The sequence below is a fragment of the Schistosoma haematobium genome, chromosome 3 (genome assembly GCF_000699445.3).
Source record: "Schistosoma haematobium chromosome 3, whole genome shotgun sequence".
Lineage (NCBI taxonomy): Eukaryota > Metazoa > Platyhelminthes > Trematoda > Strigeidida > Schistosomatidae > Schistosoma > Schistosoma haematobium.
In genome coordinates this window covers 12,309,770-12,329,386 of record NC_067198.1, presented here as the reverse complement: position 1 = coordinate 12,329,386, position 19,617 = coordinate 12,309,770, and the positions used below count along the sequence as shown (strand labels likewise).

The 19,617-nt window shown below is 30.7% G+C and overlaps 1 protein-coding gene across 2 annotated transcripts in view; it reads left to right on the top strand.

Moving 5' to 3' along the window:
* The window catches only part of PLEKHG7_1, a 176,991-nt gene that overhangs the window by 73,895 nt on the left and 83,479 nt on the right, over window positions 1-19,617 (top strand). Inside the window, exon 3 of one of the 2 annotated variants that reach the window (XM_051213018.1) lies at window positions 3,603-3,643. In XM_051213018.1, the coding sequence (XP_051068953.1) occupies window positions 3,603-3,643 (41 nt within the window). Of the gene's footprint in view, window positions 1-3,602; window positions 3,644-15,145; window positions 16,619-19,617 lie in introns of those variants that run through there. The other variant, XM_051213017.1, reaches the window with a different exon arrangement.

Genomic DNA, 19,617 nt, shown 5'->3' with positions numbered 1-19,617 from the left:
ATTGACAGTTGTTTTGAGTTCTATATATTCCTTAACTGTAGGATTGTTGCCCTTGCATTGCTAATCGTTGCCTTTACATCTGCATCGGATGTTCCTTATTTATCGATGTTGCTGTCCAGGTACGTAGAAGTTTCCATCTCTTCCAGAGTTCTCCATCAAGTGTGATTGGGTTAGTGTTCTTCGTGTTGTACTTGGGGATCTTGCTTTTTCTTTTCTGTATGTTGAGGCCTAATGCTGAAGAGGTTTCTGCTACACTGATTATCTTGACTTGTATAGAATAAGAAGAGCTAGAATATCATCTGTTAAAATCTAACTATCCAATAATACCTCAACAACTGTTATACTTATTATTCTTTACTTTAATTCCAATTACCATTCAAAGTGGAAACATACCAGAATAATTATCCTCTGCTAATTATAAAATTAGAATGTTTTATTGTAATATCTCTCTCAGACTTCTAATCAGCTGATTATTCACATTTACATACGTGTTACGTCATATTATTATTATTAGTAGTAGTAGTTGTTGTCGTTGTATCTATATTAGTTACACTTTCTTTGTTAAAATTCACTTATAATACAATAGAAATGTCTTGGTAACAGAAAATACAAAAAAAAGAAATGTGATAAGAAGAGAAAAAAAGAAACAATCATGACTTACTCTTGGATTCCTATTTATTTCAATATGGAACAAATGGGTAATTACAATATGATCATTCCATGATTACATAATAATAGAATTATTTTTTTAATTTTTTATATAAAGGTAATTGTATAATTAAGGGAAATTCTTAAATTCACACTATTTGTAATATTTGAACAAATAAAGCAAATCTTATTTTGGCGTCAGTTATGTAACCGGAATAAGATGGATAGTTTCATTTTTTTTTTGTATTTTTTTATTATTTGAATGAAAATTTGTTGCCATGGTATCTTTCATTTAATTGATTTTTTATTAGTTACCATTTGTTTGATTATTCCTATATATAAAATAATTAATCTTATGTACCATTTATATTATTGTTGTTTTTTTAAAAAAAAATTTGGCAAAATGATTTGCTTTAATGTTATAGTAATTGAAAGCTGTTACGAATATTTATTTAGTGTCCAGATGTTTGTTTAAAAATAATGAATATGGAGATATGAAATGTATTTAGTGAACAGTTTGATTTGTTCTGTTTTTTGGTCTTGTTAGAATTTAACTCTCTGAGATTTATCGTCTAATAATATATACAGCAATTTTTATATATAAAGATGGATAGTGGCTAACAGTGGAAACCAGGATGCATGTTTTGTCCTATCTTGGACCTGTCAGCCGGATGTACTTATATCTTAGAGTTGATGTTCATTCTGGGACCCGAACGCAGTACCGCTCTCTTCAAACACCATTACGTTATCCATATAGATATTGAGTCTTGATAGGCACTTGCTTGTGCAACGCAGTGAAGTTTAAATTCATTTTGTATGGTTTGTTTGAATCTTCTCATTGATGTTTAGGACTGTATTCCACTGCTAGCCACCATTGATTTTTGTTCATAACGCTTATGACTTAAGGCAATATCGAGACAATCTGCACAGAATACATATATGTTAATAAGAGACCGATTGATTGCAGTCCTAAACGTCGTAAAGGAAGTTTCAATTAAACAATACCAAGTGAATTTAATTTTCATAATTATTTATTTAAAGATTTTAGAACTATACCATGGTTACTTATTAACCGATTATAAATAGGATCATAGAAGAAAGTTTTATGTTAGTACGTTATGGTTAGATAATAATTATTGAAAAGAACATGTTTGAGTGTTTCTGACAAACTAAAATTCAAAAAAAAAACATTAATACAGTTCGTTGATACTGTATTTTATATAATCTTAGACAGTTTAAGATATCAACTAATATATGGCCAAATATTTTATTAATTAAGTAATAGGTATTCTGTTTGAATTTATGTTTATTTAACCGCGTATAAATGCTAAGGAAAACGTCAACTTTGATGTCCATACTTAATATCTAAGCTCAATGACCCCCAGAGCATTATTTACTTTAAAAGGTCTGTTTCCTTTCGATTGATATGGGGTAATCAATATCAAATATCCAATGATTAAGATGTTTATCCAACCGTACTGTAATAATATACTGTGAAATGCAATTCAACATGTACATTGTCGAGCTACATATTTTACAAACTATAGTAACTTTGAAGAATAAATTAATATTGATTTCGATAGCTGATTGACCGGAAAGTTAATTCATGATTTGATAATCGGTTATAACAACTGAATGGGTTAATTTATTAGGTTTACCAAACTTCACTCTAGTAGTTGTGTATAATGTGTCTACAGTAGGTATAGAATTGGTTTTCATTCAGTGTATCATCAAACTGTGTTTGTCTTTTATGACTAAATAATTTTAGGCAGCACATTTCAAAATCAATTTCCTATATATATAAACCTTATTTTTCATTGATATTTTGACGAAACAAGCGGTTAATAAACCTTTAGGATAATAGATTCCGTTTGTTTCAACTTGTATTTTGAATAGTTATATCGTATATATTTCTGATAGTCTATAATGATATAGTTAAAGAGGACTAAACTGATTTAAGTGCGATTGACATGCAATTGTGGTTCCTTTCTTCAATCCTTTATAATAAGTAATCACATGTTAAAGAGTAACCACATTAGTATGACTGTCAATCATAGTCAGTTATTGTAAATTTAGTGAATAGTTTATCGGCTAATGTTAACTAATACAAATCATTGAAAAACTACTGTAGTCGGACATTATGTTGTTCTATTTTAGGTATTAAATGAACCCTTATCTGATATTTTAGAGTTGTTACTTGCTTAGTCTAATTCATGATTTCCAGTAACAAGTATTGAATCAATTAAGTATTTCACAGACACTATATATATCGGTACCGAATGCTAATTTTATCTTATAATGACTAATTTGTGATGTCCGTACAACACTGAAGGTAAGCTAAGTAAATAGACTTTCGAATATAGAAATCTCCATAGTTTCATTAATTCATGGTCATTTAGATAAACAGTATGGGAGATGTTTAAATGTAAGGAAGTATGTACACTAATCTAGATTAGCGTTCATAAATCACTATTTAACTTAAAGTGTTTATTTAAATAAACTTAACACAGTGCACACTTTCATTGGTAATTCAAGCATTATATCGTCTTTAAAATGTGACAACCTAAAAGAGAAACATTAAGATTCTTAACAATGATAAGAATGATTTTATTTAGTCATAGTAATCCCTTATATAAAATTTATCAGAAAAATGTTTATTAAGTAATAATTACTTTTATTCTTTGAAATATTATGATGACTCACTGGTTTAGGGGTTAAACGTTCGCGTGCGAGATCGAAGGTTCTGGGAATGACTCTCGTGAGTGAGATCATAGATACGCATTATTGACGAGTCTCATCCTAGGACAAAACGGTCATCTAGTGCTTCCAGCTTTTTCCTCAGTGGTCTAGCTTTAATCGACTGATCAATTCAACTATTAAATTTACCATAATCTCTACAAAACCCCTTTATGATAATAATTTATTTTTGTTGATTTATTTAATTTTTGTTTTAGATCATTTCATTCTTGACACAGAACTAACCAATGATGATAAGGTAAGCAATCCAATTGAAGTATATTTTCATTATCATATGTTTTCATTGGTGAATTGATATTGCCCATTACTCAACTCAGTTTTGTACAAATCTAACTGTGAATATATCGTACAAGTCAATATGATTTATTTCCAGGTTCAAATAAATCCATATCCACAGTTTTTGTGTTCTTACCATGTGTTGTCAGATTAGAAGTTTCAGTACCAAGTAGAATTCACTTATGAGTTCTACAAGTATAATAGATATCTATTACGTTCGTTAAACTTGAATGCTACTACTGATTCGTCTTACTCGGAACGGAACGAACAATCAAGGATTCAGAGACTTGATAGACTATACTGATCCGTTGTCCTCGACTCAACTAACTCGATCCAGAAGTCTTGGTAAGATATAGAAAGTGTATTCTACAGACAACCAGAAGATACCAGGTCTCTCAAGCACACAAATCAAGCGTATTTATACAAATACATATAATCGATATTGCCATGGAAGTTTTTAAACATTTAGTCGATAAGTTCGTCAATCGACTATGTGCATGGGTGGTAAGAAATGCCCAGGTATACATCTGCATACAAGCTCCACAAAGATAAAATTACAAAATATGAGTATTGGGGATCTAACGTCCCCAGCAATATCATCTAGAGAATAAGTGAAAATAATGAAATTAATTTCGAAGTTTCGTTCTCTCCATCAAAATCATCCATCTGAGCTACAAATATTCTCCTCCATCTTGAAGTTAATTCCATTAAAATTATGACTACTCATAGTAATGTGCAATCATAGCCTTAAATCAACGGTGCAAAACATAAAACTTTCTTGTCACATAATAGTTATGTTATCTTCATACCATTAAGTTGAAATTATAAAGTTTGTGTCTTAAAATTTAATTAAACTGAGTGCACACGAGCGCGAGACCGATATGTCCTTATTTCAAATCTCACAAGGCGAGATCATGGATGCACACTGGTGAAAAGTCCCAAACTAGGACGAAACAGCTGTTCAGTGCTTTCATAGTAATCTAGCTTTAATTGACTCATGAATTCAACTATTTGTTTCACTTGTAAATGCACAGTACTGAATAGTTTTAATATGTCTCTACTAGTTGATATCAATTCGTGGTACAAACTTTCTCACTGAGACATATTCATTTAAATACAGTATTCTTTTTAATTCCATGTTTCGTTTATTTTTCTCTTTGTCCCTAATAAAAATTTTTACTACAGTTAGTTTAGTACTATTATTACCATTATGATTATTATATGAAGCGTGATTTAATATAATTTAGTCTATTTTATATTCTATCCGTGAATAAACCCAAGAAAATGACACGCAACCACATAGACGCCATAACTAAACAAACATATATTCATAACGTGTTCATTATTGAACATTGAACAAACGAAAGTGAACATGTATTATTGAAAGTATTAAAATTATAACATCAATCCAAATATGATTATATTCCTTGTAGAATCTATCAAACGTAATGGTCGATTGTTTATTTATGTTTACCACTATTCTTTTCCTTTTTTTTACCTCGTTTACGTCTATCTCATTAAGTTTGTTTGTTTATTTTTTAAGATCTTAATTCATGATACAATTTTAGAATAGACTGTATATAAAAGAAAAAAAAGTAACATTTTAAAGACAATTTCTTCTGAGCCTTTACAAGTGTCGTTGTTGTTGTTGTTGTCGCCGTCGTTTTTGTTGTACAAAAAATATTGTTTTTTTTCTCATGTAACAAATGATTATTTATTCATATCTGTTGCCATCATTATTGGCCTACTTTCATTTATGGTATATACAATAAATAAATTCAATTAAATAAAAAGATAATTCTATTAGGTTTATAGTTGTGTATCTATGTTAAAGTACAACTTTATTTTGCTAGATATAAAAGAACTGAAATGATCAGATAGTGATTAGATAATATATCTAGTTGAAAAGCTGAAAAGATGTCAACAAAATAACAGTGAAAAATAAGCATGATAAGCGGAGATAGATGGTGACTAGTGATGGAATTCTAGATGCGTGTTTTGTCTTAGTTAGAATTTGTCAACTAGATTTAATTATCCATCTCTGCTTATAATACTTTTGAGTTAAGGCAGTATCCAGATATTCAATAAGTGACTGATCAACTACAGTTCTAAACATCAATGACAAGATACCAACAAACAATACAAAAATAAAATTAGTGAAAAATGAAATTTGTATGATTCAAAATAGGATAAGTTCTCTTTGTGAACTCATTTAACTACAGTTATAGTGATCTGATCACATTTCACACTTAATCATTCACTAGGTAACTAAAATTCGATTTAAATTTCATCATAAAGATTGACTTTAATGAAACAACTATTGAATAACTATTTCATCCTTTAATGAAACTTCACCACACTGAACAGAATATCAAGGCTGACTCGTTTAATTTGTACTATAGATTCTGAAACTTTAAACCACTGGTCTATAACAATTCAACAACATTAACATTTGTTATGTAATTCTAAAAGATCAACCAGTAGCTTTTTATTTTCATAAATTAAACTTGTGCTATAAATTAAATCAATGAAAGGGTTAACTTCGTTTAAATACCTCCCACTTTGCATTGATAATAATAATGCGCTCACCATGGTGTTATCATTTGTGAATCGGTATCAGTTGTTGAAAAAAACAACAAAAAGCTGTCGTCTAAATTTCTGTCAGAATGTAACATAATAATTAGAATATATATATATATATATCCAGAAACAAATCTGTCTTCTATTGAAGTGCTAGGGAAAAACAAGTTGTTGTTTGTTTGTTCGTTTGTTTTTCATAATGATATTCCGAAATTGAATAGATTTTATGTAATGGTTATATGACATTATTATTCTAAGGTGTATGATGCATAAATATAGGGAGGTTATAAACTGTTTTAAAACTATATTAATTGTAAATGACTGAAAAGAATAGAAAAGGAACTAGTATTTTATGATCAATGTTTGTTGAAGCTTATCAACAGTAGAAACTGACAGTTAAACGATACACAAGTGGATAACAAAAAAAAACTAAATAAAATTATGCAAAGATATTTAAAGTTGATAAGTGAATAGATATTTGATTGATTTATTAACAATGTTCATCAGTCAGTCAGCTACAACGTAGGATCAAGCACAAATATGCATCGGTCCAAATTGCCATACCTCATTAATACAACAAAATGGACACCAGATTCATAAATGTAGTTAATTCAGATGTGGTGATATATAAGAGAAAGATCGCATATAAGGATATAGTACAAGAAGAAAGAATTAGTTCATAGAAAGAAAGATGGAAAGCGATTTTAATACCACAGTATAAAGGAAGACAGAGAGTGTATACACCTATGCTATTGTGATCGATTCTGAGCCATGTCACCCACAGTTTCTAACCATTGGTTACGATAGTCACGCGGACCCCAACCAGGTAGTCTGCATCGACCAAAATGGCTCAGACTAGAAGTTAGTGACTTCAGAAACTGATGTCACGTTTTGGTTTGGCCACTCTTAACTTTCTGACAACCATCTCAAACACCGGTTAGCACTGTACGTCATGGTAAACGGTGTTCGGGCATACGTAACACGTGACCCAACCATCTCAGTAGATGAAGATTCACGACCTCGTCAACTGATTTACCATCATTCCCAAATACCCCGCCTTTGTCCTCACTATTACTTACCCGGTGATCCCAGCAGACTCCAGCAATATTTCTAAGGCATCTGTGGTCAAATACTGATAGCTTACAAGTGTCTTCTGCTCTTAATGTCCAGGTTTCGTTGCCGTAAATTAAAACAGAACGGACCGCCAGACAGTATACTCGTATTTTTATTGATAGACGGATATCTCGCCTTAACAATCTTCATAGGAAACACATAATTCGGATCTATTGAACTACATATTGCAAATCAGTTACATTATGATACATTTCAACTATCCATGATAACTGACTAATTAATAACACTGTAAAACTCCTTTTTTCCACTCAATTGTTTAAATAAGTGTCTAAAATTTTATTTAGAAGCTTGTTAGTGATAAACATATAATAATTTTGCTGTTAAGAGATCTAGTTTCGACTCATTTTCTTAATAGGTACAAATTCATCTATTTGACTTAGAGCTATTCCCAAATTTGAACGCCTAGTAATATCATTCGATCATTCAAATTGAATATAGGAGTTCATTGTTTAAATGTTAGATTTCTTAGCTTGTTAGGGTTGATAATACAATTTACATGTAGCTTCAAAATTAAGTAAATTTATCATCTATCTTTAAGGTATAACTCAATATGTTAACATTCTCCTATTACTTGAGTTTTCTGTATCTATTCGAAGATGATTGTCTGTTATTCTGTCTATTCGTCGTTCTATTCTGTTTAGTGCTTTTATAATAAGATTTCCAAGCGGTAAATGTTTTAAACAGTAGAAATAATGTACCATTTCGACCACAGAGTTTTGGTAAGTTATTTGTTTGACTAACAGTTATCATTTAATCATTTATCGTTGAATCTTTTAAACTCCATTACAGTCAGATTATAAGGTTTATGGAGTTCATTCGATGATATAACATAATTCACGATTATATTTTTAATTATGCTCTTAAATTGACAACCGATGAACAATTTGTTAATTTCTATAGAATTTCACCTGAGGTTTATAACCCTGAACAGATGCTGCTATAATCATACATGTCTAATCTTACAAACTGTAAATGACTATGATGCAATCGTTTCTCAGAATTTATGTAGTTGAGTGATTAGCGGAGATTATTCTAATATGAAAACGGTTTCTTATCATGAATTGATAAACTATTAAATACAAGAGAGCATTGAACACATCACTTTTTATTAATATACCACTGTAGGGATTATTTGTTTAATTACCTTGTAAACTAAGACTTAATTATTTTGAGTTCCCTATAACTCACTCAAGATTGAACATGAGTACTTAATCTCTAATAGTGCATACATCAATTTCAACTAGCTGAGTTGGTCTCCAGATTGATTGTTTAGATTAAATTTATGGAATGAAATCATTATAGTCATTTTCATTTCCATGAGTCATGGTTTTCTTATGCATAAACATTTAATTATCATAGAGCAGGCAAAAACAAAGTTTGGTGTTCGATTGAATTTTTGATTACCAGTACAAAACGTAGTGCGAAAGGCGGGCAATACATATATATATATACATACATTTAGGAAATTATAGTATTTCTTTTTTTGTGTATATTGTGAATGATTACATCATATGACATTTTATTAAACTTATTTTAAAAATTAATATCATGCATGTAACCATGGCATACCGAACAATACTCATTTTAGATTACAAATCGGAAATATTTTCAGAAGGGGGTGAAGATTGTATTAATCTAATAGTTGAGTTCATGATTCAATTAAAGCTAACTTCAACTAATCCACGAAATCGCACCACCCTCCACCAACTCAACAATTAAATTACTACAAACCCTTTCTGATAATCATAATTATGTGCTCACTAGTAACAGTCTCTGAGATGTACTTCCTGGAGTTCTAGTGAGAAGCCGTAACCAGTGAAGTTCAACCGGGTCTACTGTGAGATAGTAACTCACTGAAGACAATGATGGACAGTGGCACAATTTGGTGGATTGGTTCAAGTTAGACATGAACACGGTTGAATGCTGGTCATATCAGTAGTCTAAAGTTTAAGCGTTCGCGCGTAAGATCGAACGTCCTGAGTTCGAATCCTGAAGGTGGGATCATGGATGCTTACTAGGACGAAACGGCTGCCCAGCGCTTTCATGTTTTCCAAGGTGGTCTAGCTTTAATTGACTCATGAACTCAACTATCAAAAATATTTGCCTTATAACAACTACTCATAATAAACAGTACATAAAAAGACAATTTGTAATCAATTTTTCTTTATACATTTCATTCTAATTCCATTTTAGTCTGTAGGACTAAACATTCAAAATCATTGGTATGTTGCCCATTTATATATATATTATTAATGAATACTGGCGTCATACACTACTGTGACATCATGGAAATGATTTAATAGAAACTGATCAATAAGGCTTAATGAAAAATTAATTAAACGGAATATAATCATATTACTGATTATTATTATTATTATTTTTTTTTTTTTATCCATCCCATTAAATTAATAAAGTTTAATGTCCATTACTGGAATATTGGTTACATAATCTATTTTATTTAATTACTTATCCTGTATCCTATTTTATCTATTTTATTTACCAAACGAAACCATCTATCATTTTTATTATATAATTGACACTATGAAGTTGAAATCTATTAATTAAGCTTAAATATACGTTGTAATGAAGGAAAGCACAGATGAGGACAACCGAATGTGATATGAGCACAAAATTACAGTACATCTCACTTAAATCTGAGAACCATACAGTAAATAATTAATTTGTATAACATCAAACAATTGTCTCAAATTTCACTGTACCTGTATCAGTCCATAGTCTCAGATTTCATTGTTTATGCATTTCCATACCAAATGCCTTTCGTTTTCGTTCTTTCCTTCTCGATCTTCTACTGAAATACATTCTATTCTTTACCATCGTTATATACTACTTATGTGGGTATAAGTAGCCCACACTATATGTAAATAGAACAATAATGGTGAATTACATAATTCTACATTTGATGTTATATTTAAATCTATTCTTAGTTTTTATGAATATTTAAAACTTTTCATAAATATGTCCATTTTAAAGTCGATTGCTCTTTGAGAAAGAACTATTTTATTGAATGTATTCAAAGAATGATAGAATGAAATAAGGAAAAAAACTTGAATAAAACAATATATGGATCTAGCTCAGTTTGTTGTTTATATTATATGATTACATTAAAACATTATTCAGCAACTAATAAGAGAAAAACAAAAGTATATTTCCTAGATGGATCAAATAAATATCATTTAAAGAATTAGCTGAGACTGTAATTTATGGATGACCTTTGAGCAACACTCAATTGACTTTGAGAGTATCTACGTACTTACTAGGTTTAAATGCGAGTTCTAAATCAGTTTAAAGAATAAGGATTATAATTTATAGTTGATGATTAGGGTTAAGAATTAGATCTAGTAATTTAAGTGGTTAAGATGATGAGTCAGTTGAAGCCAGGCCACCACAGAAAACCTGGAAGCACTGGACGGCCGTTCCGTCCTATTGTAGGACTCCTCACCAGTGCGCATCCACGACCTCGCCCCCTGTGAGGTTCGAACTCATGACCTACTGGTTTCGCGCGCGAGCACTTAACCAGTAGACCACTCAGCCGCCATCCAACAGTGTTAATATCTAACTTCAACTAATCCACAAAATTGAGTGACACATCCAACGTTGTCTTCAGTGAGTTACTATCTCACAACAGACATGGTTAGATTTAGAGTTTTCATCACGAACTGACATCAGCTATAATACCAAAAACTCTATTTAACCAAATGGGTGAATGATTATCACGCCAAAATTTATAACCTGTTATCGTAAATTTGATTGGTTTTTCCATAATTCATAGTCCCACCGAAAAATTGTTTTAAAAAAAAATGAGTAAAAGTGATAAGAAGTAACAAATAAACAGATGGACAGTATGAAAACAATCTTTTAAAATTAATGTTGCACGCAACAACAACAAGGATAAATGTGTTAAATGTCTATCAGCGCATAAGAAGTAATCAAAAAGAGAAAAAGTATGTGCTTCCAGTACTTCCAAGTTTTCTATGATGGTCTAGCCTCAATTGACTCATGATTTCAATCAGTGACATTTCTAAGATCTCCACAAAACCTCTTCTGTATCATTACGATTTCATTTGAAAAGTTCTATGTTTATTATATTCACTTAAAATGATCTTCAGATCTAAGTAACGAAGTGGGGAAAAGAAAAAAAACGCAAAATAAAAATAAACAAAACAAAATATCTTCTGATCATCTAAAGTGTTTTACTTACAAATTATTATCATCATCATCATCATCATCAATTGAATGTAATGTGTAGTTTATTTAATTGAAATATTTATTATCATTTAATTCATATAATGATATTTATTTTAGTAAACACAGGAAGTAACCTAAATATAGGAAATTCGGTTAAAAGTAATCTGTGCTTTATTTGTAGTATGACAACAAAAACAAACAAGCAAAAACAAACAAACAACATAAACATAATGAAGAATATAGAGAATGTGTATCTATGAAATTAGCATAGATCGCGAGTTGATTTGAAATCGATAAACTACTTGAGTTTAGTAGTAATAATAAAATAACATTTGAGCCATTAGGCTTAAAACTGTGTTGACATCCTGGTGATAAGGTTCTATTTGAATATTGAGTTGGAATTAAATTATTAGAGGTTTTAACTTTGATTATCAGAATACACGACTTATAATGATTGTTATTAAAAATTCCTAAGTTCTGGAGGTCATAGCATCCTATTGGAACATCGAGAATTCATCAAAATATGTCTGTTTGGACAGTAACACAGGGTGAAGAACACAAAAAGTGTTTATAATTGCCATTATTATTATTATTATTATTATTATTATTATTATTATCACCATCATCATTACTGTCATCATGTTTTCTAAAACTTAATTCAAAAATGATAACAGTAATGAAACATTTTGAGTTGTCAACAAAAACTGACATTGAATTCAAGGAAAACACTTCACCAATGACAAGAATAAAGCATTTCAGAGGTTTATATTTCTTTAATTCTTTTGAAAATAGTAAGATGAATTTATGAAGAAAACAGTAATATCTATGATATTTATTATCAATGTACATTGAAGTTATTCCTTATCAGTAAACTTAGTGGAAAAGTTTACATAGTAAGAAGACATCTTTTCAGTCGAGTGATTAGATATAATTAGATAAATTTACTCATTTCTATGTTTACAATCAACTACTGGTTAACGTCAAAGTATAAGACGTTTGTAGTTTCGTTGTTTAGTTCAGTGGTCTGTGTATGGGTGTATGTATGTGAACACTCCACTGGTGACATTCAATTGTTGTCTTCTTCCAATGAACATATTTATAATAAATGAATATTCCCCTGATGATATGATACGTCTACTAGTTGATGCTTCTAAATATGTGTTTGATTGCAGAGATTTTCTCATGCATAAAAATATGAATATATTAGTGAGATGGTTTTCTCAACTTTAGTTTCCACAGTTGTTGTCATAGCTACGTGTGATAATAAGTTAAGACTTCCTCTTTGTATGTGGAATAGTCGAATGTTGTTTGCTGTATCTAGTTTCGATTGGTATGACCGATTTTGTTTACCATGTGAATAATTTACTATGTCGCCCATCGGTCAGTTATTAAACATTAAATGGTTTTAAATGAGTGTCTTGTTGAAGTATGTATGTTGTTTCCTACTCATGGTTAAAGTCAATCACAGTTTGACATAAAAACCATCTTATTTCCATTTTGAATATCCAAGTTGGTGAACGTTGCTGAACACTGATTTTCCTATGTGAACAACTACTAAATCTAGGCTCAGTGAACTGATGCAATTAGTAACTGATATGAATTTGAATGCTTTTCCCTGTGATAATTGGAACAATCAAAAAATTTGAAGGACAATGAAACATATTTTCCACAAAATGAAGAATTTTTGACATCTGCCTAGCGTTTAGATCATTTATTCATGATCCATACAGTGTGTTTCAGGTCAGTTTTAAAGCAGATCGAATTCTATCGATCGAGCCGCATTGTGGCCACTGGTTTAGGTGTTTCAAGTTCGTGTGAAATTCGTTGAGATGTATAGTCGTGGATAGAGGTAGTCAACAGGAATCCTTGGTTTAATGTCATTTAATACTTGTAAGCAGGGATTACGTGTTATGTTTTGGGAAATGATGATCCCCAGATTATTCTGTCCCTTGTCCGGTGCACCCAGATGACAAGTGCTAAAATGGTACGATACCTAGCTAAAATTTGGATTCTATTGTTGATATTTATACTAAGACTTTTATTAGTTTTCAATGATTATTCATTTTAAAATATTAAGTAAGTGTGAGATATTATGTATTGACGTTGGAATAAAGTATAATAAATATCCACCAATCGTTTCTTTGTTAAATAATAAGTTCCAACTGTTCTGCTTTTCTGATAATAATTTGAGGATAATTTACTGATATAGATAACCTTTATAATGGCTGAGGTTGTGAAATACTCTAGAATTTACGTAAACTTTCCTTCTAGAAAATATCATGTTGTCACCAGTGAATATCTTGGTGATATTCTGTTCACATTTTGTTAGATTTGTAATCGACTATGAACAGATCCTGAATTAAAAGGAACTATAATCTGTGAATAAAAATTATAGACAGGATGTTTATGAAATTCATTTGATATAACATATTTGAATTAATGAGGATATTTGATGTTTATGACTTAGTATTGTTTCATATTATTATGTAAGATAAGGGAAATTATTGAAATAGGATTATCCATATTCTATTTATATTCATTATTCTATGATTGATTTTTACAATCCTCGATCTATTTGACAACCCTATTCCCAGATAGATGTAAACTAAGTGATCAAGACTATTTAAAGTATAAATATCTAGTTGTTGTTTTTTTTTATGAAAGATCTAACAATGAAAGTAATCGTAATCTTTGTAATTTATCTTATAATCTAACAAACTTAAGAATAAAATTGTAACTTAACAGATATTTTAAGGGCTGTTCTTATTTTGTTTTCTTAAAACATCCTATGTTATCAAAAGGGAGTTTGTGGAGACTTTAGTCATTTCATCAGTGAGTTCATGAATCAATTAAAGCTAGATCACTATGGGAAACATGGAAGCACTAGACGGCGGTTTTGTCACAGTATGAGACTTCTTGACCGTCGGATTCGAACCCAGGACCATTGGATGCCAGCTCAGTGGTCTACAACGTGAGCGTTAGTACGCGAGGCCGATAGGTCCTGGGTTCGAATCCCACATGGGGATCGTGGATGCTCATTGCTGAGGAGTCCCATACTATAACGAAACGGCCGTCCAGTGCTTCATTCCATTTGTAGAAATAAATATTGGTACAAAGAGGCACCGACTACAAATATGCCACACAAATCACTTGATTTGTGTGTGGGCTGTGATACTGCCCGGGTGCCCAAACCAAAGCACGTGGTTTTCTTAGGTCTGATTCACAAGGCCGTGGAACAACGTTAGGAGATGCAGTCCCATGGTAGCTGGTGACCAACGATTGGTTCATATGCCATTTGTTTCCTCAGGATACTGAAGCTCATATGCACCATTGATTTGGAATGAGGGTTTTCCAACTCCCCTAGGTCAATTTTTCATACCCACCAACCTGGTTAAAGCGTCTGACATTCGCTTTCCATCCTCTCAATGTCGTAAAATATACCCTCGTCACGAGAAGGCATTGAGCATTTCGAGAGGAAGAGATAACTCTCCCTCTCCACCCTCGACCATAGCAGAGCATTCGGCATCTAGAATTTTCATGGTGGTCTAGCTTTCATTGACTCATGAACTTAACTATGTCACTTTGTATTATATTATATGATTATACTCACAAATTTATAAGGTATTTCTTTCATATAATATTAAGATATTTATGATTATCAGAAGGGGTTTGTGGAGATTTTAGAAATTCCATTAATTGAAATCATGAGTCAATTGAAGCTAAACCACCATGGAAAATCTAGAAGCACTGGGCGGCCGTGTGGGACTCCTCAGCAGTGCGCATCCACGATCCCGCACCCCGCGAGATTCGAAACCAGGATCCATCAGTCTCGCGCCAGGCGCTTAATCATTAGACCGCTGAACTAGCTGTCATCGAACGGCGTTAATGCCTATCTCCAACCAATCCACGAAGTTGCGCCACCGTACACCATTGTCTTCAGTGAGCTGATATCTCATTACAGAGCTGGTTGAACTCCACTGGTTACGGCTTCTCATTAGAACTCCAGGACTATCTCTTGAAGTCATTCACTAGTGAGCAGATGATTATTATCAGAAAGGGTTTTGTGGAGATTTTCCAAGTTTTCCATGATGGTCTAGCTTCAATTGACTCATGATATTAATCGGTGATATTTATAATTATTTTTCATATTCATTTTGATTTTATATTACAAAGATTAATTCATAGGTGAAATTCTATTGAATTTCATTGGGAAAATTTCTAAAACTCTCCACAAAACCCATCCTGATAATGAGAATTGTTCATTTTGTATAAAAATAATTTGATTGGTTAATATATATAAAGTTTCATAGATGACTTGAATTGTTTTATCTTTTATGTATCTATGCGAATGATTAACATAGATTCACAAATCTATCAATCTATCAATTTCTATGCATGTATGTATGTATGTATGTGTGTGTGTGTATGCGTCCATGTGTTTATACAGACAGACGAATAGATAACAGACTTGAAAACAAAAATTATTATTATTATTATTATTATCATTATCATTATGATTTAACAACTATTTAACACTTGATTATTAAATATTTTTATATTCACTTAGTTACTGTGTGTGGATAATTCATTTATCTTTAATTATAAATTACATTTTATTTTTCAAAAAACAAACATTGTAATTTTATTAGGTTACTGTGATTATATTGATCGTGTTCAGTATAATATTTATATATATATATGTGTTTGTATCTATGACAACATATTTCTCCCTACATTGTGCATCCATTCAACAACAAAAATAAAGCGGATTTTTTTCAAAAGTGAAAAACATTATAGATCATTAAAGGAAAAAAATATATTAAAAAAAATATTATCATCATTTATATTTATTTTTCATTAAAACAATACATAAATGTGAACTTCCTATTAAATGATTCCTTTTAATTAAATGACTATGAAACAAGGTAAATCAGTATTTGTACGTAGTAAATTTCGTATGTTGAAACGTACGCATACAATGCATGTTGGATATACTGGACCAATGGATGAACCATCTGTAAGCTGATTTTATTTCCATAGTTATTATTATATATATATATGTATATATAATATTTGATCTGATTACGTAATAATAGTGATTATTATCTAAAGAAAGATTAGTTCAGCGAAGAGACCTCTTTTCGGCGAATTCATTTTCAAAGCTGTATTATTATCATCCTGTAAAAATAAGTATATATATATGTTTGCGATTGTACAGATTTGAAAATGAATTCGCCGAAAAGAGAACTCTTCACTGAACTAATCTTTCTTATTTAATGTTTTAATGGGTGTATTCCGTTTATTATCTAAAGAGCTATAAATATTGATCACTTTTTTATCGATGATTTAAGTTATCTTTTCGTAACTAATACCATGATTACAATCTATTCATCATTCTATAGTATATGAAATGTAAGTAGATGATGAAAACAAGGAAAATATACCCCTATTGTTTTTGTTTTTTTCATTATAAAATATAAGAAACTGTATAGCATCTTATTGTAAAAGTTGAAATAATGAATGGGTAAATTATATTTTCATTGAAAAGTTATCTTGTTCTTTATTTACTATATAACATTACAATTTTTATATAAAATAATTTTAACAGTGATTTTCATTTATGAAATTACTATCAGTATGGAGTTGTGGAGACTGTTAAGTTTTTAATTGATACAGAGGGGCCTAGATTCGAATCCTGTGAGCAGGATCGTCTAGTGCTTTTCAGATTTTAATGGTGGACTAATATAAATTGATTTATAATTTCAATCAAAAAACTTAACAATCTTCACAACCACATACTAATAATAACCATTATATACTGACTAGTGACTGACTCCAAGATGATTTCTTGGAGTTCTAGTGAGAAGCTGTGACCAGTGGAGTTCAATCCGTGTCGGATAGAGGCAGATATCTATTTCAGACAATGAATGAATGGTTTTGCAGTCATTTATGAAATTACTAACTATTAGCTCAATAATAGCCTAATAGTATAGCCATAACTCTATTCATCTAGATGATAGATCTTTTTCCTTTATTCTTTTATTATAAACAAAATCATCATAAGTACATAATACATAGAACTAATTTTTTTCGAAGTTTACATTGTTTTAACATACTTATGAATTTATATAAGTAACTAATAGTTTCCTTTATTGTTTTTATCGATTTTTTCCTCAATCATTTTCATCAGTATATATATATATATATATATATATATATATATATATATATATATATATATATGTTAATGAGTAGTATGACATGGCAGATTTTAATTTCAGAATGGGTTTTGTGGAGAGTTTTAGAAATTTCACAGGTTGAAATCATGAGTCGATTGAAGCTAGACCACCATGGAAAACCTGGAAGCACTGGACAGCCGTTTCGTCCTAGTGGATGCGCACTGTTGAGGAGTCCCATACTAGAACGAAACGGCCATCCAATGCTTCCAGGTCTTCCATTATGGTCTAACTTCAATCGACTCATGATTTCAACCTGTGAGATTTTAATTTCTTTATCTCAGTTTTCTGTTTAATATAATCACATAACCACATTGAAATCCGATTGAACTGTATAATTAAACATATAGTTAAGAATTATTAAAGTATACAAATTAGATGGGAAGATCACTTTCAAACAATTTTAAACCACCTTTTTTCTTACAAATGTACTAAGAACTTTGTTATTACAAAGTCTAGTACATTCAGGTTTTTCCATAATGAACTCAATTATTCCAATGTTATCATAACAGTCATAACAGATAGAGATTGTTCATATTTGTAGTTATTAGTCATTATGATCTTATATCCTCTCTAAAGAAATACATTGTAACCATGTAAGTTCTATTGAATTCTAATACGTTTCATAATAAGACAAAAGAAATTTGTAACGATTAATGATTTGAATGAATCTTACAAAAAAATGTAGATGTTTAGAGTTAAAAATACAATTTCCCTAATGAAGAATTGAGGATCATTTGTATTTATATATAAATGAATGAGTTAGAGTTTCTCATTGTATACTTTAATGAACATAAATCCAAATAATGGAATTATGTGTAAAAATAAAGCGAATTGCTTAAATATCTGGGCTACTTGTTCCTACCATCGAAATATTTTACCAATTTATCTGTTTGCTTGTTTGTTTTGATAGATCATTATGGTAATTCATTGTATGATCTATTCAGGTGCGTTTGTGAAAAAGTGTACATCCTTTCATTGTATAAGTTATAAAAGGTCAAATGAGAGATATTGTGGTTGATGGCAATATTCAAAGAAAAGAATGTACATTATTTTGATGTCAATTTACTGAACTGCTAACATCTAATTAGCGATCACTCAATATTTATTATCAGCATCGATAAAGAAATAACAATCGGAAATTTGTTGAAATACTTTGCGCTGAGAATTCTATATTGTACCAAAGATATAATATTGAATAAAGCTAATAATAATAAATAAAAAATAATGATTCAGACGAATTGTAAATTATAGCGAATAATATATTTGAACACAGTAAAATATCTTATGAACTCTTAGGAAATATACCAATATAAGCAAAAATGGACGGTGGCTAGCAGTAGAATCTACAACGCGCGTTTCGTCCTATTCGGGACTCGTCAACTGGGTGTGCCTGCATCCCAGAGTTGATGTTCACACCGGGAATTAAACCTAATACTGTTCGTTTCAAACGCCATTGCATTATCCATTTAGCTACGAGTGCCAAATAGGAAGTAACGTGCGTCATGGATTCCATTGCTAACCACTATCCATCTTTGCTTATAAAGCTTGTGACTTAAGGCAATATGGAGGCAATCCTCACAGCATGCATAGATGATAATAAGAGACTGATCGATTTCAGTCCTAGACAACAATGGGCAGATACAAGCAAACAACATCAAGTGAATTTAAATATACTGACAACTGATTTTATTTATTATTTTGACGTGTGACTAGATAAGGAGAAGATTTGTCTGATCGCATCTGTGTTATTGAATTGACCTGTGTAAAACACAAAAAC